Source organism: Notothenia rossii (genome assembly GCF_949606895.1).
Source record: "Notothenia rossii genome assembly, chromosome: 1".
Lineage (NCBI taxonomy): Eukaryota > Metazoa > Chordata > Actinopteri > Perciformes > Nototheniidae > Notothenia > Notothenia rossii.
Genome location: NC_136912.1, coordinates 11,802,148 through 11,827,914, shown reverse-complemented (window position 1 = coordinate 11,827,914; position 25,767 = coordinate 11,802,148). Strand labels below are relative to the sequence as shown.

The following is a 25,767-nucleotide window of genomic DNA, read 5'->3' as shown; positions in this document are numbered from 1 at the left end:
ATGACTAGTTGAGTGTTTCGGTAAATGTACTACTCTTTCACTGATTAGTAATAGTAGATTATGATTGACAGTCGTAGAGAATCATATTTGTTACAATCTTTTGTATTCATATAACATGAATATCATGGCAATAGAGTGAATTTTTTACTTTTGGTTTTACCACAGAGCTGTTGACTTCCTGCACTGGATCGCATGAAAACTGTATAACAGGAGCTAACTGTGCAAAGATGCTCCTCAATACAAACACATATTCTTACCTGACAAAATAAATTATGTGTTGTAGTTCTGCGGTGAAACTTTTATAGCCTACAAGCCAAAATGGTCTAACTGGAGGCGCCCCAACTTTTCTAGGAGCCACAACCACATGTGGGGCGGATACTGGCGGTAATGTCAGGTCCAGGACTGGGTGTCTCTCATGCCTCCCAGTTATTACAGGCCAGAAGTATGTCACTTGTGACGTGTGCAGCACAGCCGGGTCTGAAGTTTACTTTTGGGGTGTAGACCAGTGGCCCCACTGCAGTGTTAAACACCATGTTCCATAAGAGGCTACAGGGTGGGGCAACAGGTCATTGCTCATCCTGTAATTAAGCCCTCTCCTTTTCATTCAAAGCTATTGCAGTTGGTAATTGAAAACTGTATTATTATACAATGATTAAAACAACTGTAACACAAGCATACACAATCAATACAGGATATCCTATGTATCAGAAATAACGTTTTAATCCTGTGTTTATCTTTGTGCGTCAAATGATGCAACTGAAAAATAGCCAGACAAAATTCAGTGTTAACCTGACATCATCACACGTAGAGGCTAGTCGACCAGATGATGTCTCCTGATCCACCGAATAAAACTTTTTCGCATGAATGTATGCGGACACTGAGCCTTATGCAACAAATACAAATATTGACTATGTCTCCTAGAATTCATATCGACAGTGTAATTTCATCATCTGTAGCAACACTGATAAAAAAGAAAGAAGTTGAATGTCAAGAGTAGCCTATAAAATCTCGCTGGAGGCTATCATCAAATTGGGGATGACACAACAATACACCAATTAAAGACATGACCCCCAACACATACCGACGATCACATGAAGATATGTGTCTATACACATGTTGCACAGTTTTTTAGCATCCTACCTGTCCTGGTCGGGCCTCGCCTCTTCCTGTAGTTACAGCTCCCTGGATCTCTTGCTTCGCCCTGCTCGCTGCTCGGCTCCGATCACACTGGACTGCTACATTACCCGGCGGTGCCGCTCGCTTTTGAGAGAGCGCTCCTCCCCGAAGCAAGACAGATTCTCACATCCAGCCAGCCTCAGTACCAAGCCTCCTGCCTCCCATCCCCTTTAATTCAGAGTGAGAGTCCTGTAATCAGCACAAGCCTCTAACTCTGCCCGCATGTAAAATAGGTGTTCTGCGAGTTGCACATCTTTGAGCATTTAGGTGGAGTAGCTAAATGTTTATTTTTAGAATCCTCGTATGTGCGTTTATTATGGAAAAACGACTCTTAAAAAATATATTTCTTTCTTTTTTTTACCGTTTTTATTATGTAAGCGAGAGATAAAACATTATAAAAATCCCATAAAAAATACCTCCTTGCTTATTTAGTTATAAATCCTTCCAATCATTTTAAGTATTCTAACACATTTATAGCAATTTGTGTCAAACAAATACAGTTTTCTATTAAAAACATACATTTTACGAAACATATATCTCAATATTTATAAATAAGAACTTGATTCGATCTTTTTTTAACTACGAATACTTTGCTTTGTAAGTACTGGTCACAGATCAGTTAAGTCATTTAGCCAGTCACGGCTCTGAGACACGATCACGCAGCAAAACTGACATCAAATCAGTTTAGTTTGCCCCGTTATGACGACTGACTGCGGAAATACGTCATTACGTCGACGCTGACGTGGCAGCTGGGTGGGAAGCTCTTCCCGTTTGTTGTGCTAAGCCGGGGTACTCCATTCACTGGAGATACTTGTACAGTGACCACAAAATAAAAATACCTGTACTATCAAATCAAAAGTCGAGCATTTGGTCGTTTTGTGTGTGTTTTAAAATAAAGAGGTAGCCGGTTGACTCAGGCGCTGACTGCTGGCAGCCATGGAAACGTGTGGCAACTCGAACAAGAAACAGAAGCTAGCCAACGCTGCTGAAAACTGGGTGAGTTTTTCTTTTGCTAAGTTTTGTTTATTCGACACCATTCATCAATTTGACTAACCGGCTACTTATAAGCTAACAAGATAACTGGCCAGACTACCAGCTAATGAGCTAGTTTAAAAATGATCCTGTTATAGTAAACGTTATGCTAGTGCTACATTTAAATCCTTGCTTGTTAACAGCGCCGAGACAGGAGAATGGCTAAGGATTTAACTGCTACCCTACACAGTTAATAGGAGAGCACTAACTTCTTGTTTAATTTAATTTAACAGTGATATCATCAACTACACATTGTAGATCCTACATCCTTGCAATTGTTTGTTTAATTTCAACTGCTTATTCCAGGTGACCTACTGCCAGAGGTGTATTGTTAAGTTAAAGAGTGGAAAAATACTTTGTTACAACAAAAAGTTCCGCATACAACATAGTAGAACATAATTAATAATAATATCAAAATATACTTAAAGTACCAAACATTTCCCATTTTAAAATCATACTAATTTACTGAATTTTGATTGTTCATGCATTAATGTGTTCATCATAGCTGCTGAAGGTGGAGCTAATTTAATTACTTTGTATACTGCTGCTAGATATCTTAACCTATCATTGTAATAGATAATGTTTTAGATATTTTTTTGTTTATATTCTAAATATGTAAAGTAATCAGTAACTCATTTTTTTTAAATAAATGAAGTAAAATGTATTTAGGAATTAACAGTTAATCTGTATCATTTCAGGGAATGCAACGTGCGACTAATGTCACCTATCAAGCTCATCATGTCAGTCGAAACAAGCGCGGGCAGGTTGTGGGCACAAGAGGAGGATTCAGAGGGTGCACCGTCTGGCTGAGCGGTAGGTTATGTCATTATTAAGCTGTCTTTTCTGCATCTGTACATCTTTTAGCTTTTTTAATGCAGATTTTTTTGGCTTTTTTCAAGGTTTGTCGGGTGCAGGTAAGACCACAGTGAGTATGGCACTGGAGGAGTACCTGGTGTGTCACGGTATTCCCTGCTACTCACTAGATGGGGACAACATCCGCCAGGGGTTGAACAAAAACCTAGGCTTCAGCCCTCAGGACCGTGAAGAGAACATTAGACGCATCGCTGAGGTGGCTCGGCTTTTTGCTGATGCTGGGCTGGTCTGCATCGCCAGCTTCATCTCTCCCTACGGCAGGGTGAGTGATTCTGCAGAGAGTGCATCAGCGCTTTAACGAGAGGAACAGATAACACAGGGATACATATGGCCGGACCTTACTGATGCTATATGAAATGTGTCGGTTGTTTTGTTATCAAATCTTTGTTGAGCCACATTTGAATGACATCTGGCCTTGTGTAACTAATATGTAATGTATTACTAATGGATCTTTTTGTGATAATGATGCCATTACTGATCATGTCAGGGGTTAATGAAACAATTCAATATCAGTTTTACATTTCGAAAATAATAATTGACGATAAAAATATCTCTGCAGTGATTATGTTATTTTAATTTCAATTAAGATATAATCCATCATTACACACATTTCTCTTTAGTTACAACAAATCCAGATGAGCCATGCTTTGTATTCCTCACACTTTATGCAAGCAAGTCATGTGTGTAACTCAATGTGTTTTTTGTCTGTCAGGACCGCCTCAACGCCAGGAAGATCCATGAGGCGGCAGGGCTTCCTTTCTTTGAGGTGTTTGTGGACGCTCCACTGGATGTCTGTGAGCAGAGGGACGTGAAAGGGCTGTACAAGAGAGCCAGAGCCGGGGAGATAAGAGGTGCATTATGGTTTCTTACTGTTGATTATTAACATATTACTTTGACTTTAAAGACACACAGTCATATTGAAATTACATAGATACTTCATTTATGGATGCAAATGTAAAAGACAATATTTAACATGTAAATACTATAATTTCCAAGACTTTTATATATGTTTGTACAAATGTTTCACATGTAAAAATACTCAGAAATGACATGACGGTGACCTACAACTGATGCAGCGTTGTCAGAGGAAGTATCTTATCACGTTGTGGTTAATTGTGCTGTGGTTCATTCAGGGGAGAGATCTCACTGTGCTTCCTGAGTTGTGTGTCATATCTGTACATCAGATTGCCATTTGTTCGAGTTTCCATCCTGTCTTTGGTTGAAACATTATTCGTCATTGAGATGGAATTCAGTCCTGACCTGTTCTCTGTAGCTTCACTGTAATCCCTAGAATAATTTTGCTTTATTTTCTAACCAATGGCAATTGTCTGACTGCAAACTCTGCTAAACTTACTTGTGTCGTAATTCGTGATATAAGAATACGGAGAAAGGTAGTTTCTTATTGTGTCAGTTTTGAGTACTTTTGAGGGAATAGATTTCAAACTGCTTCAACAGGATATCAGTTTCATACAGTGTCCATTTCAAATCCATCCAATAATGGAACAAAAACAAACCTAAGCTTTTCATGTTGATAAGCTGATATTTTGCCAATACGACAAAGCTCAGACTGGGCATTTATTCGTCTTTATTTCCTCAGGTTTCACAGGGATAGACTCAGAGTACGAGAAGCCGGAGGCTCCAGAGCTGGTGCTGAAGACTGACTCCTGCAGCGTGAACGACTGCATACAGCAGCTGGTGGACCTGCTTCAGGAGAGGGTGAGCGGTATGGCCTCAGAACAGTCTCATAATACACACATGCACACAGAAGGATTCACACTTGTATTTCCGGATCCACACTTGTGTTTTTCAATGCAATGTGTTCCGTTTCATATACATGTAAATAAAATCCAAATACAGAAAAAAGTATTACATAATGTATTTTTTTTATCCTCACATATTAAACCTCTGCACCTGCAAACACAAACTGCTTTCTGTGCATGGATCGCTGTGCATTCGTGTGTGGGTTTTTTGAGACTCCCCTGACGGCCACCAGATTCGTACTTGTAATTTTTTCTATCTATAGCCAATCAGATGTTTCCTCAATTCTAAGCCAATCACATGCGCGCGCCCCCACAAGGGTATGATTTCTTGCCCCTGCCGGTACCGAAGTGGGCCGATCGGAGTGGCCCGACCGGCCCACTTCGGTACGTCCCGATGGCCAGTCCGCCACTGCTTCGGTATACAGTATAACGGCCCGTCCACACACAGGCATGAAAAAAATCTTGAAAAATGTTGATGCTGGGCGTGTCTGAAGCTTGGCGATTTTTTGCGACCAACAACCAATTTTTTTATTTTTTTTTTATTTAACCTTTATTTAACCAGATAAAAAGCATTGAGATAAAATCTCATTTACAATGCTGACCTGGCCAAGAAGGCAGCAACGTTACACATAACACATAACACAAACATATAAAATACAGAGAACATAACTAAGAAAACAAAAGATGAAAAAAAGCAGTTACTACATTGTGCACATTAGGACAGTAAGAAAGGCACTACTTATTACTGCAAGAGCAGCTGGTGGTAAGGACTTCTGACAACTTCAATTTAAAACAGGCTATAGAAACAAGTGCCGTCAGTTTGAGGCGTGATTGAAGGTCATTCCAAGACCAAGGACCATAATAAAAGAGACTCCTTTTTCCAGCCTCAGTCCGCACAGCAGGAACCTGGAACCGTATCAAGGCACTGGATCTGAGGTTGTAAAAGTCACAAACTGGAGCAAATCTGGCACATATGTAGAGTGGAAGATTTCCTAAAATGGCTTTATACATTAATAAAAACCAATGCTGCATCCTACGCATAGTGAGTGAGGACCATCCAGTTAGGCTATACAGTGTGCAATGATGAGTCCTATAGGGTGCATTTGATATATAACGCAGTGCAGCATGGTAGAGTGGGTCAAGTTTGGCCAAGACAGTGGGACAGGCAAATCTATAAATGGTGTCACCGTAGTCCAGCTGGGACAGGAATAAGCCAGAGACCAACCTTTTACGGGATGAAGTTGAAAAACAACATTTAAGTCTGTAAAGGAAGCCAAGACTGAATTTCAATTTCTTTGTTAGAACTTCGATATGGTGTTTGAAGTTCAGATTACTGTCCAACCAAAAGCCAAGATATTTGTAGATATCAACAAACTCCACAGAGACGCCATCAAGGGTGTCAATGGAGAGGCAAGAGGACGCTGACTTGGGACCAAAAAGCATTGCTTTGGTTTTCTTACTGTTCAAAAGCAGTTTGGAATCAAGAAGTGCATGCTGCAGCGTGATAAAATCAGATTTTAAATTGGAAACGGCCATGTCCAGAGAAGGAGCACATGAATATACAATAGTGTCATCAGCATACATATGATAGGTAGAAAATTGCATCTGATTACAAATACTGTTTACATATAATAAAAAGAGCAAAGGCCCCAAAATAGAGCCCTGTGGAACGCCAATCACATGAATCTCCCGCCCCCGACATACAAAGTAATAGCAATGTTAAAACGAAGTAAACTGGATATAAACTCCCCAAACAGGCGAAAACCTACCAGTTTCACCCACTGTCTCTGCCACCTCCCTCCATGCCTGGTTCCTCCGGTTTGTATCCCGGTAAATAGTTCTGGTCGTAAAGAACCGGGTGATTTGCTACCATAATTTCTCGTTTGGAATATGAGTAAATTAACTGCGGTCTGGCTCTCCCAGCTTGCACGCGGTTTGATTGGCTAGCGCTTGTACTGGCGGGATTTGCATAAACGGGATTTGATTGGCTGATGCTAGCTTCGAAAGCATCGGTAGCATCAAAACTTGAACATTGCTCAACTTTTGATGCTCACGATGCTTGCAAAGCCATGCTCCACTCCCCACAATGCAGTTCGGCGAAGATTAAAAATCTTCTACGTCACCCCATTCAAGTGAATGGGCGAAGCTTTGAAAGATTTTTTTCATGCCTGTGTGTGGACGGGCCGTAAGTGTTGCACGGCCAGATAAGGCTTGAGAAGCTGACTCAGATGAATGAGGCGAGCGATTATTCGCATCGCTTCTGGTGTGAACGCACCACTATTACAAGTATTATATAATTACAAAATAAAATCGCCACTCTCAGTTCAGCGCCACTTTCCGAACAGGTAATGCACGCAAATAAAATATTTTATATTATCATTATTATTATTAATAATAATAATATATATAAATAAAAACATCTTGTATTTTAGTTACACCCGCTATCGATAATTTGGGCCAACATTGGACCTTGACACCGTCCACATAGCTATAGTGAAATAATAATCGAAAATATTAAGCCTCTTTAATTTAATAATCGGGGCTGAAACCTCTCTGCCATCTCATATAACACACTTCTTTATTTATCTTTGAATAATAATACCGTAAAAATAAAGACGACTATGCTACGGTCCTTCAGTCCTGAGATTAGCGCCTGCAGGCTCCATGGACCTGTCATCTCCGGACAGCGCAAAATGCGTATATGAAGTACTACGCAATAAATCATACCCAGACATCTGATTGGCTATAGATAGAAAAAATTACAATTACGAATCGGCTGACTGTCAGGGGAGTCTCAAAAAACCCACACACGAATGCACAGTGATCCGTGCACAGAAAGCGGTTTGAGTTTGCAGGTGCAGAGGTTTTAAACGGAAAACAAATATGTGAGGATCAAAAATACATGATGTAAGACTTTTTTCTGTATTTGGATTTTATTTACATGTATATGAAACGGAACACATTTGTGTGGATCCGGAAATATAAGTGTGAATCCTTTTTTCGGATCATGAAATGAAATCCTTCTTTGTGTGCATGTGTGTATTATGAGACTGTTCTGAGCCCATGGAGCGGAGGATACAGCATGATATGTTTAATATAAGTGTGTCAAACTTAAAATCAGCTACCATTGGTGTTTATTGGCTATTTTTGCTTAAAAGAATATGTGTGTGTCCATAACAAACACAGCTAGTGGGCTCATAGTGCCGCCGTGAGTGGCAGCCTGTTTAGTAGCTCTCCTTTGTTTCTACTTTTTCTTGTCTTTTCTCTTTCTTTCCCCACTACTCTTACTTTTTAGTGGACTTAGTTTAATAATCTGTGTGAATCTGTGCTGTCCTGTTTTTCATCCTTAACCTGTTGCTGTCAAACCACTGGATTTCCCCATGGGGATTAATAACCTTATTTGAGTCTAGACATGATACATAATTACTCAACGAGCCACTAGGGGGCAGTGCAGTTTCATATTTGAATGAATGTAGATGTGACTGCAAACTGCATCATGTAAATCAATCATTATTTTTCTGAATAGTAAGTCTAGAATATGTAGGTTGTTTTGTTCATTATTTAATATTACGTTCACGTCTCTCTCTATATATTCTATAATGTATTGCATTCTATTTCAATGTTAATTACTGCTTTATTGTATTGCTATCTAACTATATTTTTGATTACAGTGTTCTTAATATATTTCGCTATGTGTGTGCTTTTTTTTGTGTTACTTTTATGTATGGATCACGACACCTAGTCAAATTCCTGGTACGTGTGAACATACCTGCTAATAAACCCCTATCTGATTCTCCTGCAGGATATAGTTCCTGTTGATGCTTCTTATGATGTGAAAGAGCTATACGCGCAGGAGAACAAACTGGACCTGGCTAAAGCTGATGCAGAGACTCTGCCTGCTGTACAGATTGGGAAGGTAAATGAACTAATCCAAATAACTACTTATAGGCTTTCTATGATCTGTAAATGTGTTATTTATTTGTGTGTGTGTGTGTGTGTGTGTGTGTGTGTGTGTGTGTGTGTGTGTGTGTGTGTGTGTGTGTGTGTGTGTGTGTGTGTGTGTGTGTGTGTGTGTGTGTGTGTGTGTGTGTGTGTGTGTGTGTGTGTGTGTGTGTGTGTGTGTGTGTGTGTGTGTGTGTGTGTGTGTGTGTGTGTGTGTGTGTGTGTCTCTCTCAGGTGGACATGCAGTGGGTGCAGGTGCTGGCTGAAGGCTGGGCCACTCCTCTGAACGGCTTCATGAGAGAGAGAGAGTATTTGCAGTGTCTTCACTTCGACTGTCTTCTGGACGGTAAGATGGCATTTACTTTTTTAAGGAAAAAGTCAGAGCTGCTGTTCTTGAGAAAGGCACTAGGTGGAGATGAGTGCTCACAAATGGTTTACTCGCTTTCTGTCTTGACATCAGAACACATTTCTTACATACATTATATGTGCACTAAGGGGCACTGAGATTCATCACAAACCTCAGATGCTCACTGCAATCTATACACTCGTGTTGGATGGTCTTCCCTGACCATGCGTAGACTGAAACATTGGCACATCCTTATATATAAGGCTATTCTTGGTGCTCTTCCCCCTTATCTAAGGATGTACATAAATAGAAAATGCACAGGATCCTATCGGCTTCGCTCCGAGAACTTTTTCCTTTTAACTGTACCAATGGTCCGTACTGAACTTGAGAAAAGAGCGTTCAGTTACGCTGCCCCTCAAGCTTGGAACCTGCTTCAAACTGAGCTGAAACTCAGAGAGCTGGTCTCATTAGAAACACTCAAAGCAACTTTAACTGACCTTGAAGCAGGCCGCTGTGTCTGTTAATGCTTTGGCTAAACTTGGTGTATGACTGTGTTGTGATTGTCCATCCATCCATCCATCTTCTCCCGCTTATCCGTGGTCGGGTCGCGGAGGTAGTTGTTCCAGCAGAGAGCACCAAACTTTCTTTTCACTGGCCACATCAACCAGCTCTGACTGGGGGATCCCAAAGCGCCCCCAGGCCAGCGAAGAGATATAATCCCTCCAACTGGCATCCTAACTAGGTGCCCGAACCACCTCAACTGGCTCCTTTCGACGCAAAGGAGGAGTGGTTCAACTCCGAGTCCCTCCCGGATGACTGAACTTCTCACCTTATCCCTAAGGGAGACACCAGCCACCCTGCGGAGAAAACCCATCTCGGCCGCTTGTACCCACGATCTCGTTCTTTCGGTCATGACTCATCCTTCATCACCATAGGTGAGGGTAGGAACAAAAATGGCGCGGTAGACAGAGAGCTTTGCCTTCTGGCTCAGCTCCCTTTTCGTCACAACGGTGCGGTAAACCGACTGCAGTACCGCTCCCGCTGCTCCGATTCTCCGACCCATCTCACGCTCCATTGTTCCCTCACTCGAGAACAAGACCCCGAGATACTTGAACTCCTTCACTTGGGGTAAGGACTCATTCCCTACTTGGAGTGGACAGTCCATCGGTTTCCTGCTGAGAACCATGGCCTCAGATTTGGAGGTGCTGATCCTCATCCCAGCCGCTTCACACTCGTTTGCGAACCGATCCAATGAGAGTTGAAGGTCGCAGACCGATGAAGCCATCAGAACCACATCATCTGCAAAAAGCAGTGGTGCAATCCTTAGTCCACCAAACTGCAAACCCCCTTCCCCACGACTACGCCTCGAAATCCGATCCATGTATATTACAAACAGGATTGGTGACAAAGCGCAACCTTGGCGGACGCCAACCCTCACCTGAAATGGGTCCGACTTACTGCCGAGGACCCGGACACAGCTCTCGCTTTGGGAGTACAGAGATTGGATGGCCCTGAGTAGAGACCCCCTCACCCCATACTCCCGCAGCACCTCCCACAGTAACTCTCTGGGAACTCGGTCATATGCCTTCTCCAAGTCTACAAAACACAAGTAGACCGGATAAGCGTACTCCCAGGCACCCTCCAGGATCCTTGCGAGAGTAAAAAGCTGATCCGTCGTTCCACGACCAGGACGGAATCCGCATTGTTCCTCCTCAATCTGAGGTTCGACAATCGGCCTGACCCTCCTGTGTTGTGATTGTGTGTTTTTTAATTGTTTGTAAATGTAAAACTGTCTGACACTGTGCTGTTACCATTCTTGGGCCAGGACTCTCTTGAAAAAGACATTTTTAATCTCAATGTAGCTCTTTGTGTTTCTTTTTTACTTTTCTCTGATAAAAATGGAGCTAACTTTACTAAATACTCCTTCCCTGTGTCCTTGCAATGTATGTTTTTTACTGTTGGATGTGCTTAAAAAAATGTTTTCTTGCGAGCTGACACACTAAAGAAAGGCTTCATATGCTCAGGAACGATTTAGAAGCAACATTTTAAGACTGATAATGTTGAATACCAAAGGTCTCAGGAAGGCCTTGTTTTTTTTGGCGCTACGAAAACGCCGACAACACATATCATATTTGGTGCAGTCCCATGGTGTTAATACAGCAACTTTACATGTATTGTTTGAATTTCCAAGAGAAAGTCAATTGAGTTTTTATTGCTAGTAGGACCACTCAAACCTTAGTTGTGTGTTGTAATATGAAATGTCTTGCTTCACACACAGAGCGAATAAATTGACAGATAATAGAGTGTCACAGTGACGCGTCCTTAACACCGGAAGTAAGTTAGCATTTTACCACTTCCGGTTCCTTCGACAAAAACCAATTCAATTTCTCCATAGGATTTTGGAAAATAACTCGAAATAATAATAAATAAGGTGGTTGAAACACATTGAAGAGACAGATCACGTTTTGTTCAGCCGGATAATATCCACATGTCTACCCTACTTTTATAATTTACGAATCATAAATCTAATCGATGGATTTATGATCGATATATTTATGATTCCAAAATCCTATGGAGAAATTATATTGTCTTTTTTTTAAGGAACCGGAAGGAGTTTACTTCCGGGTTTCAGGACGCGTCACTGTGGCACTCAATGTAGCCTGTATTTAATTTTAAGATTTGTACCGGTATATATCACGACTGCTCTCCTCACTTAAAGATGAAACCACGTTTTTACAACTTAATGATTTGACTTCTTTGCTCAGGAAGATAGCTAGCCTGAGAATCTGAGCTGCCAAAGGACAAACATATATATTGATGTAAGAAGCCTTGATTCCACTTTTCCTGTTTGTCTGAAGGAAGAGAGACACAGAAGAAGAAGCTTCCGTATTGATTGTTACCGTAAACCTCCATTTTCACTTCCTCACTGGGACTTGACAGTGACAGAATGATATCACAGTGAAAGGATTGATCGCCTATAACACTAACACTGGTTGGGAAGCAGAAAGCTGCATGTCTGACTAATCAAATAGTCTGCACAAATAAACACAGGCCAGAATCCAAGCTTGTGTCTCTGTCTCTCGGACATTTGGCAGTCTTGTTGCTGTGTTTTATTGAAACCAGCTGTACGCTCTGCACTGTGACAGAGGGGACGAGAAGAGAGTCAAGGGGGGGGGGGGGGGGGGGGGGGGGGGCAGCAACAGTCAACTTTCCCTCCTGTTTCCACTGCTTTTGATCTGATGTGATGTGAAAAGCGTGCCGTGTCCAAACGTTTTCATTAACCTGGAAGGCAGAATGAAGCCTCCGACAGAGCGCTGTCACCGCACAGCTCAAGTTATAGAAAGGGAAAGGGTCCAGCATAGCTTAAGAGGGGATTTTTCTCTTCTTCTTAAATTGCAGCCCTTAAAACTCACTGTAGCCTGTAGTTAAGCTGTATACCCCCCCCCCCCCCCCCCCCCCCCTTTAGGGTGAAGGGGTACAGAATGGAAACTCGATCAGAATAGTTGAGCTGTGTTATTGAGTATACTAACCTTTGAACGTTTTAACCTGCCTTTTATGTAGGATATCTGTTCTGAGTGTCACAGTGCTTTGCATTGGGATCCTTTACATTGTTTTTCTAGGATCCTTATCCACTATAAAAGAGGCTCTGTGGAGTTTCTTACAAACATAAGTTCATTTTACATCCCAATAAAACATTGCTTCCGTCCTTAAGGTTTAACAATCACTTTGAATTAGGGCTGTCAAACGATTAAAAAATGTAATCAGTTTAATCACACCTTCAAAATTAATTAATCATGATTAATCACCATTCGAACTATGTCCACAATAGGCCATTTCTTTATGTATATTGTTGTGGGAATGAAAAGATAAATGAAAGAAGGTGGATATATCCATTTAACACACAGTATGTATGTTAATTATAACTTTGTTCTGTGTTTCAAAATGAAAGACAGCCCACACACCTATCAATCATCAAACGGTGGGGTCTTATTTCATTACGTGTTTATTTCTATCAACACGTAATGTTGTATCGATGTGTATAGAGATGTAGGCTACTACAGCAAAAGTATTCTCCGCCGAGACTTCCTGCAACAACACCACGCCGTTATCTAGATTCGGATTGGCCAGAAGACATTATCAAAGATGTTCTATTGAGAAGACGATCACTACATGACAAAAGTTTTCAAAACTGTTTCTAGTCTTCGGTATTTCCAGACAAGTGGCTACTGAAATCAATCTTACTAACTGCTGTCAGTGCAATTTACTCCGCGCGAGTTGGCGGACTTTATTTTGCTTACTTTAACATCATTGTTCATGGTGGGGCTAAGGTGGGGCTAAGCCATTTCTTGGTATGGCTGTAGCCTACCCCAGCCAAACCCTGGCGCTGCCACTGGTGGGATGTATGGGGCGGGCCATTCTGTTCATGCGTTAAATATTTTAACGCAATTAATTCAAAAAGTTTATTACCGCCGTTAATGCGATAATTTTGACAGCATTACTTTGAATATATGTGCTCCCCCAGTAACAGTTGTAGAGACAATCTTTTGAACATATTTGAAATGGTGCAATGTTTATATCAATGTTTGATTCCAGTTGCCTGCTTCACTTCTTGTTGTGTTATTCCCACCAAATGCCAATCATTGGAAAAGCTTCAGAATTGAAGCCGGACTTTGTATTGTGTTGCCCACTCTGAGCATGCATGATGTGACAGGGGTACACTCACAAACACGTTGCTCCAATATGCCAGTAGTAATAATAATAATAATAATAATAATAATAATACATTACATGTTTCTTGTTAGACGCTTTTATCTAAAGCGACTTGCATACTCAATACTGTGGGCAATCCCCACAGGAGCAATTTGGGGTGAAGTGTCTCACAACGACATGCTGACTGCAGTGGGGTTTGAACCTGTGTCCCCCTGATCCCACCACCAAGGCTCTGTCCACTGCGCCACATGCCTCCTAATAATAATACATTTTATTTATATAGCGCTTTTCACAACTCAAAGACGCTTAAGTAGTGGTCATGAACTTCACAGAGACCCATTAAGATCTTAAATCCCAAGATAATAAAATCTGCAACTTCCATGTATTTTTCCACCAATTTGGAGTTGACATGCTTCCCAGTCATGATAAATGGATTTTATATATTTAGCCTTATATCCCTAAACTATACTTGGTAGTAAACTAATCAAGTAAAAATAAGCAATTCAAATATGTAACCTTTGAATTTTGGAAGTACTAATGACCTTTTCTTTGAGACTGGCAGATTATTTGATAGTAAAAATAACAGTTTGTCGCAGACTTTGTGTATTTAATCTTTTCATAATAACCTTTGTCCCATACTAAAAATATTCATGTTTTTGAATTTCCCTAGGTGGGGTCATCAACTTGTCGGTGCCCGTGGTGCTGCCGTTGTCCACTGCAGATAAAGAGCGTTTAGACGGAGTGACTGCCATGGCGCTGGTCTACCAGGGCAAGCGAGTGGCCATCCTCCGCAACCCCGAGTTTTATGAACACCGCAAAGAAGAACGGTGCGCTCGCCAGTGGGGCACCACGTGCAAGGACCACCCCTACATCAAGGTAGAAATCATTATTCGAATTCTTCAAACTTTTTGAGGCTAATATGTTGGAATCCCCGAGTGTTTAGACTACAGAGCAGCATCGCAGAGCTGCAGACAGTGTGTCTCAGTGTGCTGTTTGATAAACACTCATGTGAAAGCAAACTGCCTCCCTGGCTCCGGCGCTGATCGAACACAGATCCGAGCTGGCCTCTTCCACACTTATGGAAAGACTGAATAGGTGGAAGATCTTTTCTCACACTCTGTCAGGACGCCCAGTATAATCACTTGATCTTTCTGGTCCACCCTCATTTTGCAGGTGTTATATTTGGAGTCTCTGCGTTTGAGATTGTACCGCTGCCAGCTTCCACCTTTCCGCTCACCCAACCGTTCTCCAAATATACCCCGGAATTGTTTCCATCTGTCTCCTATCGACTGCGCTGGGGCTCAGGTAGACTCGGTGGCGAGATTACGTCCTGAAATGATCCTGCTCACCCTGCGGAAAAGTGTCACTGGCTTGGGTTGTAGCTGGAGACGAACGGAACAGTCTGGTGTTACAGACAGATATAGTCATCACGTTGACTTTTATAAATCCATCTCTGTTGACTGGAAGTGAAGGTTACTTTCAAAAGCTGCTCCTCTGTCTGGCTCATTTGAAATCCCTTTGTTTTCAGGATTAATACAGTTGTTTGGCCGCGTGTATCACGGCAAAGTTGAAAAACAAAACTGATACTAACCTCTGAGGTATTTAGTGATTTCGCCCTCTGGGGTCAGATTATGTGTAAACCTCCTTGGCTCATTTTTAAAGCCCTATGCCTCTAAAAATCCAGACGGCAGCTGTCTCAATATTTCAACGCGCTTCGAAGTCATTTTCCACCTCAGCCGATATCGTTTTTGTCTCACTTTGGTCTTGATTAAATCTGGCTTGGTAATACGTTACAGGATGCCAGTTTCATACATTAGTAACCATAACTCCCCATTTTCAACACCTGAGGCTTCAACCCCCGTATTTCCTCAACTTTCATTCTATATCCACTCTGACCCGTCACAGCTGAACATGTGTGTTCAGCTTGCCATGATTAAGGTGTCACTCATTAAAGAGTGTGTGTGTGTATGTATACATAAGTGCATGTTTAAGTCCCCGCGCCGGAGCCAGTCTGTCAGCACACCTCTGCCCTGGAAGTTAAGCTTTTTTTTTTTCACCTCGTCTCTTTCCGCTCAGAAACGACCTGCTCCATATTATATGTCGTTAATCCACTTTTTCCTGTTTACCTGTCTGTCAGTCAGACAGGAGCCCCCTTCAGCCCTTTTCACATTTGAAGTCCTGGGGGCACTTATAGCGCTTAAACAGAGCACATGTGTACGTGTAGACCTTCTCTTTTGATCTATCCTCGCTGACGTATATTTTCGATCGACTTATGTTGAGGTAAAAAAAATGGCTCTGTTGATCTCTCCAAAGAATAAGAGTGATACGTTTATTTCATGACTCTTCTCGGGCCAGCAGTGGACGTATTGGATTAATTGGAGTTTGGAAAAATAATCACGACATGATTCTAAAAGCTTCCTATGACAGCGCCAAATTGTTATTGATCAAATCACGTAGACACCTCTACTGCTGACCACTTTCTGATTTCTATGTATACTTTGCCAGCTTAAACTGAAACCAGCCTGTGTGGGTCTCTGGATCAAAGGGAATAGTTTTGTTGTTGCAAATTTCCACATGATAAATGAAGTAAGTGACATCTTTTTGTTATTTACTTACAATAAGTCTTCTTCCCAATGCGTGCACACTTCATGTTTCATTTGTAGCATTTGTTTTGAGTTCTCTCCCCTGAGCTGGAGCCGTGCTTGTTTTATTACCGAGCCTGTAAAGAATTGTCACTTTGTATCAAATTAACATCCCACAGACCGGTTTTTTCTGTAACCCTAGCTACGGTCTCATAAATGCCACAGGGCGGAAGATATTGCCCGAATCAATAGCAGCCTTCCTGAGCACTTCTGTGATATGTGGGATGAATCTCTTGGAAGGGAACACTTGAAGCCCATCAGCGGGTTTTATTGTGAAGTACAACCTCATTTTGTCTCTGTTCTGGTATTGAAAACAAGTTAGTAGACGTGGCCAAATGAAGGGAAGTGGGCATGCAGTAGTCTTGTTGACTGTTTAACGACACAAGGTGACTCTGAGTTATGCCAGTGTGCCCTAGCTGAAACTGGGTCATAACTCCGGGTTTCTTTTTTTATTAGAGCTCATGCTGGCCTGGTTCCAGCACGGTGAAGCTTTTATGGACCGCAGTGTCTTAAGTCTGGATTATGTTTGAGTTGTGTTCCCTGTCACGATCGCTGTGATTCCTATTTCAGATGGTGATGGAAAGTGGGGACTGGCTGGTCGGGGGAGACCTGCAGGTTCTGGATAAGATCTACTGGCACGACGACCTCGATCAGTACCGGCTGACGCCCACTGAGCTGAAACAGAAGTTTAAAGAAATGAACGCAGGTATGGGCCAAGTTCGGTTGTTTATAAAACAGCAAAGTCATCTTGAACCAAGGACTTTTAGAGAGACAGTAGTGGTGTAGAAGTTGTGAGAAAATACAGACGAATAACTTTTTAACAAAACTATGTATGTGCTGTTTATTAAAGAAAACCGTTGGAAAGCAAGTTCAGTATGTTTCCATAGCGACAAACTGACACTGTCCAACTGTTACTGTGTTAGTGTGACGGTCAAACCCTGGAGGTATGGATGGACGGGACCCTGTTGATTCCTAGGAAAGTTGCTCATTGGCACATTAAGCGTTTTCCGATCCCCTGTCTCGACTCAGTCAAATGAATGGACTTTGAAATGAACTTTTAGACCCTAACGATTCCAAAAAGGATATCCAAGTGTCTGTCCTGGGTGGTTGATTCAGTTAAAATAAATATCCACTGATTTACAGACATCTCTTTTCCAATGGCTAAGTATGTTTTGGCCCGACGATGTCACGGACTGGTACCAAAGTTGTAGTACCACCATTGGCCACTACAGAAGGTATTTAACCCTTGACAATGGTGAATTATGTCTCTTGAGTCTGCTACATAGTAACAGCATTTTTAAGCTGCTACCTTTTATTGTTCTTATAAGATGAAGGCACACTTCTTTGTTTAATTCTTGGGGGAAATGAAGGGACACAGAGTAGGAAAGTCTCTGGTGTGATTCAGTTCTTCACTTCATGTGGTTACAGAAGTTAGGCTGCTTGATTATCTCCGAGTACACTGTGGCCTTTTGTTTTTTCAAAGATGGTCAGAGTTGAACAAACTCACATTCCTTTTTGCTTCTTCTAGATGCTGTATTCGCCTTCCAGCTCCGCAACCCAGTCCACAACGGTCATGCTCTTCTGATGCAGGACACCCACAAGCGCCTGCTCGAGCGAGGCTACCGCCGGCCCGTTCTGCTTCTGCACCCGCTGGGAGGTTGGACCAAGGACGACGACGTGCCGCTGCCCTGGAGGATGAAGCAGCACGCCGCGGTGCTGGAGGAGGGCGTCCTGAACCCAGACTCTACCATCGTGGCCATCTTCCCTTCACCCATGATGTATGCCGGGCCAACTGAGGTAACGGTTTAACGGAGTGTTGTGTTTGCGGTTACATGCTTGAGATTTCTTTCAAAATAATAATATGTTCCTCAAAACTGACAGGGAACACTATTTGGCTGCAGCTCTGAGTAATGATGCCAGATACACACAGGGGGAGGGCTGTCATATACTTGGTGTCTGCACATTTCTGAGAGTGTACAGGAAAAGGGGATTTGCAATTGTCTCTAGGCGCTCTGTTAAGTGTTCCCTTGCCGTACGAAAACCTCTTCGTGTGACTGAGCGTAGCTGTGTAGCTGGGAATCTTTTAATCATTCACTCAGGATAATTTGAAAGTTACAGCGCAAATTATTGGGAGCAGATTTGGAGGCTGGTGGATGTCAGGCACTCAATTTATTCCATTTGTTGCTCTGAATGGGAGCTTTAGAGAGCCTGACTCAGTGTTGGTATCATGCTTATGAACCTGTTCTACCTGTCAAAAACGAACCAATAAAATTACCTATTTTTTACAGACACACCGAAACCTGCCACAATGAGCTAAAACCACTTGTCTTTTTTTTAAAGCATAATCTCAGAATCGAAAGACATGATTTAACAGATTGCATGGGCAAGACTGTAATGGAAGTAATATTAGTAGCTGGTTAAGAGTAATTTAGAGATGTAGCCGTTATTAATGATAAACACAAAACATCAGTGCCTATACTAAAGGAAAGTTCCGGAGGGAGTTTGGCTGGCTAGAGGTGGCTGAGTACTACTAACAGGTGAGAATGGTAAGTGTAGGTACATTACATTCAGTTTTACTGTGTGAGCATATGTACACAGTACAAATACAGAGTGCCGGTTTAGTGCCCTGCTCAAAGACACCTTGGCAGGAGGTGAACTGGCCCCTCTCTAGCTACCTGTCCACACTCACATTTTGTCTGATCGGGATATGAACCGGCCATCCTCTGGTTCCCAAGTCAAATCCCTACAGACTTGAGCTACTTGCACATCTCTCATACTCACAGTGCTTTCCAACCCCTATCTTTTGGCATGTTCCTATAGTGTTTGTGTGTAAAATAACAGCTAATCAGCTACTATTGCTAACAATGACTGACACAGCTACTTAGATTCCCGGCTTGTCTGTCCCAAGTTTTCCAGCTCTGCTTACTGAATATTACAAATGGCACCATTAGATATGAAAGCAGCCACAGCAAGTTAGCCACAGAAAGCTGGATCCAAACATTATTAAAGAAAGACGCAATCGGACAAACCCCTCATATTAAAAAAGAACCATATTGATTGTTCAAAAATACATTGTAAACATTTTTTTTTTTCTGCTAGCCTTTGAAACAACACATGAAAAACTAACTTTTCCCAAACTTTTCCCAGCGGTATTTTGATGTTTGCTATCTTTTCTTCTTTCCCACAGGTTCAGTGGCATTGCAGATCTCGGATGGTGGCCGGAGCCAACTTCTACATCGTGGGCCGCGACCCCGCCGGCATGCCGCACCCCGACACGGGGAAGGATCTGTACGAGCCCACTCATGGCGCCAAGGTGCTCACCATGGCTCCGGGCCTCATCACCCTGGAGATCGTTCCCTTTAAGGTTGCCGCTTACAACAAGGTCAAAAGAGCAATGGACTTTTACGACCCCAAAAAGTGAGTACCGGTACTTGTTTGTGATATAACTGTCATCTGTAAAATGCCTGACGTCTTGTTTCCCATAGTCTGTACGTTTATTAGGGTGATGAAATCCTAGAACCGTTTGAGTGTAAAGTGGAAGTGCTCACTCATGTTAAATTAAATAGCCTATTAGTAGACTTACTCCAGAGTAATACATTTAGGCCAATTAGAAGCAGCCTTAACCTACATTAAATGATCTAGATAAATAACTAATTAGGCTTGTCTTGTTTAAAACCTTTCATCCATTTCTCTTCGTCTCTTTCAACAGTAAAACATCAAGCCAAGAGTAACAGGGATAGTTTTTCTTTCTTTTCCAGTTTAAAGGTTTTCTAGATTATCCCAATCTTTGATTTTGCTCAGAAGTGACAGAGCCCTGACATTAATTAAAGTCTGTGTACAGACACTGCCCACGACGACTAACTACAATCATGCAATCTCACTGCCTTGATGCAAGTTATGCAACTATAGGGAGGAAGTGTTTGGTGAGGAATGTGAAAACTACATATTGCCAAACTAATCAAAGATTTGCTTTGTTTTCCATGACGTTTAGTCCAAATTAACAGTTGATTGGAAACATCTAGTGCTCTTAGTGGTGCTAAGAATAGTTTGGTTAGAAGCACCACCAAGGCTTTGTTTAGCTACGCTTCACTTTTCATTTTGACACGACCAGGCAAGGAGAAAAACTGTTTCGTGCTTTGGCACTTTTTTCCTCCTGGGATCAAAAAAATCAATCAATCATGTAGCGTTTGGTTGTCTTCTGTTACACATCTGTAACCGTCAGTCTAAATTATTATTAAGTTAATGAGCAAGTAAGCGCTTCAAAAAACTAAAACCTTGGAACATGTACTAGCAAGTGGTTTATGTACTTGTATTTATAACACCTTTTGTAGTCTTTGGAACCCTCAAAGCACTTTGCAACACATGTCAACTTTGACTACTTCACTACACAAAGAGGCTGCCAATGTCCTCATCTTATCTAAATGGTCATTTACACATACTTAAAAACTGGGAAAGCCAGCGAACCTGCAATTGCTCCAAACAGTAGCATACACCAGGGGGTCCACGGGGTCTTAAAAAGTATTAAAGCTGATAAATCAATTTAGCGAAAATTAAAGCTATTAAAAAGTATTAAACGGCATTTTCCAAGGTATTACATTTTGTAGCTTGTTTTCAATAAGTATATAAATTGTCCAAAGAGGTTGTATTCTACAGTGTGCCTGAATGTAATCATTGCGTAGGTGTGCAGTGTGATTCTGTGTAGTTTATTTATGGCATCCTGTTGGATTTGTCGTCATCTGAACAGGACATTGCGCGCTCACAGCTTGATAGCGCGCGAAGCTCCGTTTACGCCGGTTGTTAAAGTGGACCTATCATGCTATATTAGAATAATATAGTGTAGGACCATACCTATATAAGGCATATTTATACTTTTTATTTTTCAAAATACCAAACAGTTCATGCATTTTAGCCATTCCTCATTTCGCTCAATTTAAAACTGTCTTTGCATGGGCTGATTCTGTGAGAACAGCACCATCTACAGGCCTGGCTTATGTACTACAGCGTCTCCAGCGCTTTCCAACGGCAATGTCCGTGGCTGTCTCCTCCTGATTGGTGGAGTTGGCCCAATAGCCGTAGCGCCACTTCTGTGACGTCATAGAAGTGTTCAAATCTGGATCAGTCTGTATCAGATCCGTTGCAGCCCCTTTTTAAGAGATTTGGGTATGGAGGAAAATAGAGAGGCTTGTGTTTTCTGACACTTGGTGAGTTCCCTGGAACACCGGGGACACATATTCATGTAGAAAAGACGTACAAAAGTGCATTTTGCATGATAGGTCCCCTTTAAACAACATCGTTATGGGGAAATGCATACACCTTGTTATAACCCCTTTAACACCTTTGTAGTCTTTGGAACCCTCAAAGCGCTTTGCAACACATGTCAACTTTGACTACACAAAGAGGCTGCCAATGTCCTCATCTAATCTAAATGGTCATTTAAACTGGAGCAATTTCAGATTCGCTGGCTTTCCCAATCAGTAGCATACATGCAGACTGGAGGAACGATTTTCGGACGACCCGGTCTACCTCCTTAACTACGCTTAATACTAGTCAAAAAGTATCCCCAAATATAATAATATAATAAAGAGACAATATTTTTGAATGTGTATATGTCACAAGATGTATGTAAACTATACTCATTTTGTACAGTATATCAAGTGTGAAAGGAAAAACTTGGAAAAAAGCCTTGTTGTCCTTCAATGAACTAAACTAAAAGCATTTCAGAACGTCACGTTAAATCACGAAGTCCCGCCCTCCGGTAAAATACACGATTCTGTATTTTCATTGATCCAACGGCTTAATATCATCTTAGGGCTAGAGCTGGAGGAAGAAATGCAAGATGGTTACTGGATTCCCACAGTCTGCTCGGTAGTCATCACTCCGTTAGATTGATGGCATTCCTTTCTCTCATGCACGCTTACAGCACTTTGCCAAATATCAGGAGGAATATAAATGCTAATCGCCAGCAATACCCCTCAATATTGCTCCAAAGTGTAATGGCTCGGATCGCTGCAAGCTGTTTCTCATTTGAAGGACACTGTACAAAAAACGCTCTCAAAAGAATTTGCCTGCAGCTCTTTTACCTCACGCAATGTGAACTGCTAGATCTTCTTATTGTTTCCGAGCAACACAATGTGCTCGGTCATGTGATAGCAATTAGAAATGTGACTTCACAAACGGCAGGACCCGCTCTGAATGTCAGCTCCACGGAGATAAATGTACGTATCTGCTAACAAGATGTCTAAAACGGTCCTGATTATCTCTGACAGCCATTTATCAACAACGCTAGTGAAGATGTGATGAAGTCGTGCCAGTTCTTCACCCGGCTCTTGGATGAAGTCTGTCCTTGGCTGCTCGCTTCAAACAAAGTTGTTCATATTGTTCCTGAGCTTAACATGCAGTGAGAAGCCGTCTGTCAGACGGAGGGTGAAGAAACCATCAGAAGGTTTGAGAAATGTTTGGACGGGAAAAAAAAAATCTGTGATCTGATTTTGAAAAGAAGCTTTCGGACAATTCTTCCCGTCAGTAACTTTTTAATAACCGATCACAGCTTCGTCCCTTCATTCAGACAGACAGTTTGAGGGTGGCAATGTTTTACAGTAGTGTGTGGGATACACAAAAGTGACGATGATACCGTTTAACTAGCGTTCAGGGTTTTTTCTTTATTCACTGAATTGCAATTGTGGAAGTTTTACAACTGTGTGTGTGTGTGTGTGTGTGTGTGTGTGTGTGTGTGTGTGTGTGTGTGTGTGTGTGTGTGTGTGTGTGTGTGTGTGTGTGTGTGTGTGTGTGTGTGTGTGTGTGTGTGTGTGTGTGTGTGTGTGTGTGTGTGTGTGTGTGTGTGTGTGTGTGTGTGTTATTCTCACAGTATATCTCCAGCCACAGACTGATTTGTGAGGACTATTAAAGCAGCTGCCAGAAATGGTTTAGCATATAAAAAAAAAGTTAAGTCATATAAATATTCTCACACGGAAACAGTCATCGTTTCTGTTTTCACTGGGTTGGATGTAGAGATCTCCAAAGCCTAAGTATCGGTATTTGGGGCGTAACTAGGCAAATTTGAAGGGATCAGCTTAAATCATGCCGATCTTAACTCCATTTTACGGTTTCCTCGGTCTGCTTGTAACGTGGGCCTGCTCTACTTTACAGCAGCTAGGATTTAGCTAAATAATGTAATAATTATCCTGGTAGTAACGTTACTAGGTCTGTTGACAGGTTTGTGTGTGCCCCTCTATAAGCATATTGTTGGGTCTTTCTAGGTTCAACAAATTCAATCGTGGGATAAGTAGCTGCTCCACATCAATTTCAGCTGTCACATTCCCCCAAGTACATTTTTTTTCTTATAACCCGCCAAACATTTTAGGATTGCATTTGCATCTAGCTGGCTGCTGCGCCTGGTTGCACTTGATTCAAAAGCAGCCAGAGGTTATTGTTGGCTCGTTTTTGTTGTTGATAAGCATCTTTTTATTGATTGAAATATGTCTGTTACTCAAAACTCTTTTCTCCTTTGTCGTATTGCAGCAAGCAAGATTACGATTTCATCTCAGGCACACGAATGCGTAAGATGGCCCGCGAGGGAGAGAATCCTCCCGACGGCTTCATGGCCCCGAAGGCCTGGGCTGTGCTGAAGGATTACTATAAATCACTGGAGAAGGATTAAAGGTGAAAGAAACATAAACACACAGTGATGTTTAATGTGGGGACCACTGATCTTCTGTCACAAACCACGCTCTGGCTTCTGTCACTTTCACATCAACTGTCTATCATGTCACTTCGTTCAGTTGTTTTTAGTCTTACGACATTAGTGTTTTAACTGTATGTACTTTTTTTAATCAACTAAACTCCCTCTGATGGTGAAATATAATAGGAGAGGTCAGTATTCTGCTGAATTAGTAATAAAAAAAAAAACCTAAACATTTCTTTACAATAGATATTTGTGTTTCTCATTAACTTTGTATATTCTGATGACTGGTTAGAAAAGTGTTCTGTAAAAATTCAAAGATCAAGACCTGTATGGGAAGTACTGTTGACCAGTATTTGAATAGAAAGGGGATGAATGTTGAGTATTAATGATGTCCAAATTAAAAAGAAACGTTGCTTTGTACTGTATGTTTGCATGTGGCAGTGTATCTAATGTAAAAGTCGAGTGCCTTGGTCTTCTGAAAGTGACTTCACATGATGTCTTGTTTGAATTAGGACACACACACACACACACACACACCTGCTTCTTGTCACACTTGACTTTATGCCACACTGAAATGGTTCATTAGTTAAAGTAATGGTCTGCAAAACAAATCAGTATTAAATATGTTTTATAAGGATATGCAACCCTAACCTTCCCACATTTTTTAACCTTTATATTTGTCAGAGTTAGTCTATTTATTCTGTTCTAACAGTACATTTTTCTTTCTAACCCTTGTGCATGTAGTTGTGGTGCTTTTAAATCTCTCAACAGTCCTGCTATTTTGTTTTTCATCATTTTCATCATGATTGTGTTTTTTTCACTCGTGGGTTGCTAATATTTTCCATATGGAGATTCTCTTTTAAGAGTTTCACTGTATAATCAGATGGTTGATGGTTGCCACCAAGGGATCAGATTTGTAATCTTCCTTGTCCAATAAACCATTTTTAGCAAAAGAATGATGTTTACTTTTCCTTTTTGTAATCTTTGAGTTTGTTGCTTGCGGAATGTTTTTTATTTTCACCAAAGAGTTTTAAATGCGTAACACATTCTCAAACAACTCCACTTGATTTTAAATGGCAGCAAATCATTTCATGTTTTTCAGAAAACTCAACAGCATTGATGAGATGTCGTCAACTTTAAGCCGCATGTGAGAGTGAGAGAAAGTGCTTTTTCCCCAATCGAGAACAGAGATTCAAAACTTCTTTTTCTAGGATTTTGTGGACTCTTCTTGTTGGACCTTTGGTGACCTCCTAGTTGGTCAATCAGCTGCATATTGGATGAGACAGACCTGCTAGTGACCCCAATCAGACTCAGACACACTGCACTGTATACAGAGAGCTGCAGCTGGCTCCCAGATGCAGTGAAAGTGGAACATACGGGGTTAAATGGGACAGAGAAGAGTGGCGCTGTCAGAAATGCCCTGGATACTTAATCTAGTCCAACTCCAAGATGTAATGAAGAGACCTGCCAGCAGCGATCTTTTCTACCTTTCACCAGATCGTGTTCAATCTCAAATGGTAATCAAGCTGGGTCCTCTGTACAACTTCAAAAGAAGAGCTGTTTTTTCACACACAAAATGATCAAATGAGGTTGGAGAGGTTGTGT

At 41.6% G+C, this 25,767-nt stretch overlaps 2 protein-coding genes across 2 annotated transcripts in view; one reads left to right on the top strand and one right to left on the bottom strand.

Moving 5' to 3' along the window:
* Nucleotides 1-25,767, bottom strand: part of sgms2a (sphingomyelin synthase 2a) — a 40,712-nt gene that overhangs the window by 9,163 nt on the left and 5,782 nt on the right. Inside the window, exon 2 of the mRNA XM_079652272.1 lies at nt 1,141-1,344. The gene's annotated coding sequence lies outside the window, so the exon portion shown is untranslated. The remainder of the gene's footprint in view (nt 1-1,140; nt 1,345-25,767) is intronic.
* On the top strand, nt 1,908-25,118 carry papss1 (3'-phosphoadenosine 5'-phosphosulfate synthase 1). Its single transcript, XM_079681436.1, has 12 exons — nt 1,908-2,172; nt 2,907-3,021; nt 3,108-3,343; nt 3,794-3,932; nt 4,679-4,797; nt 8,644-8,757; nt 9,018-9,129; nt 14,510-14,715; nt 17,052-17,187; nt 18,010-18,278; nt 19,669-19,898; nt 24,000-25,118. The coding sequence occupies exons 1-12, from the start codon at nt 2,113-2,115 to the stop codon at nt 24,136-24,138; spliced, it is 1,875 nt and encodes a 624-aa protein (XP_079537562.1). The 5' UTR covers nt 1,908-2,112; the 3' UTR covers nt 24,139-25,118.

Coding starts and splice junctions, on each gene's coding strand:
- papss1 (XM_079681436.1), top strand. CDS start 2,113: ATGGAAACGTGTGGCAACTCGAACAAGAAACAGAAGCTAGCCAACGCT. Junction 3,344..3,793: donor TCATCTCTCCCTACGGCAGG/GTGAGTGATTCT, acceptor TTTGTCTGTCAG/GACCGCCTCAACGCCAGGAA. Junction 14,716..17,051: donor AGGACCACCCCTACATCAAG/GTAGAAATCATT, acceptor TTCCTATTTCAG/ATGGTGATGGAAAGTGGGGA.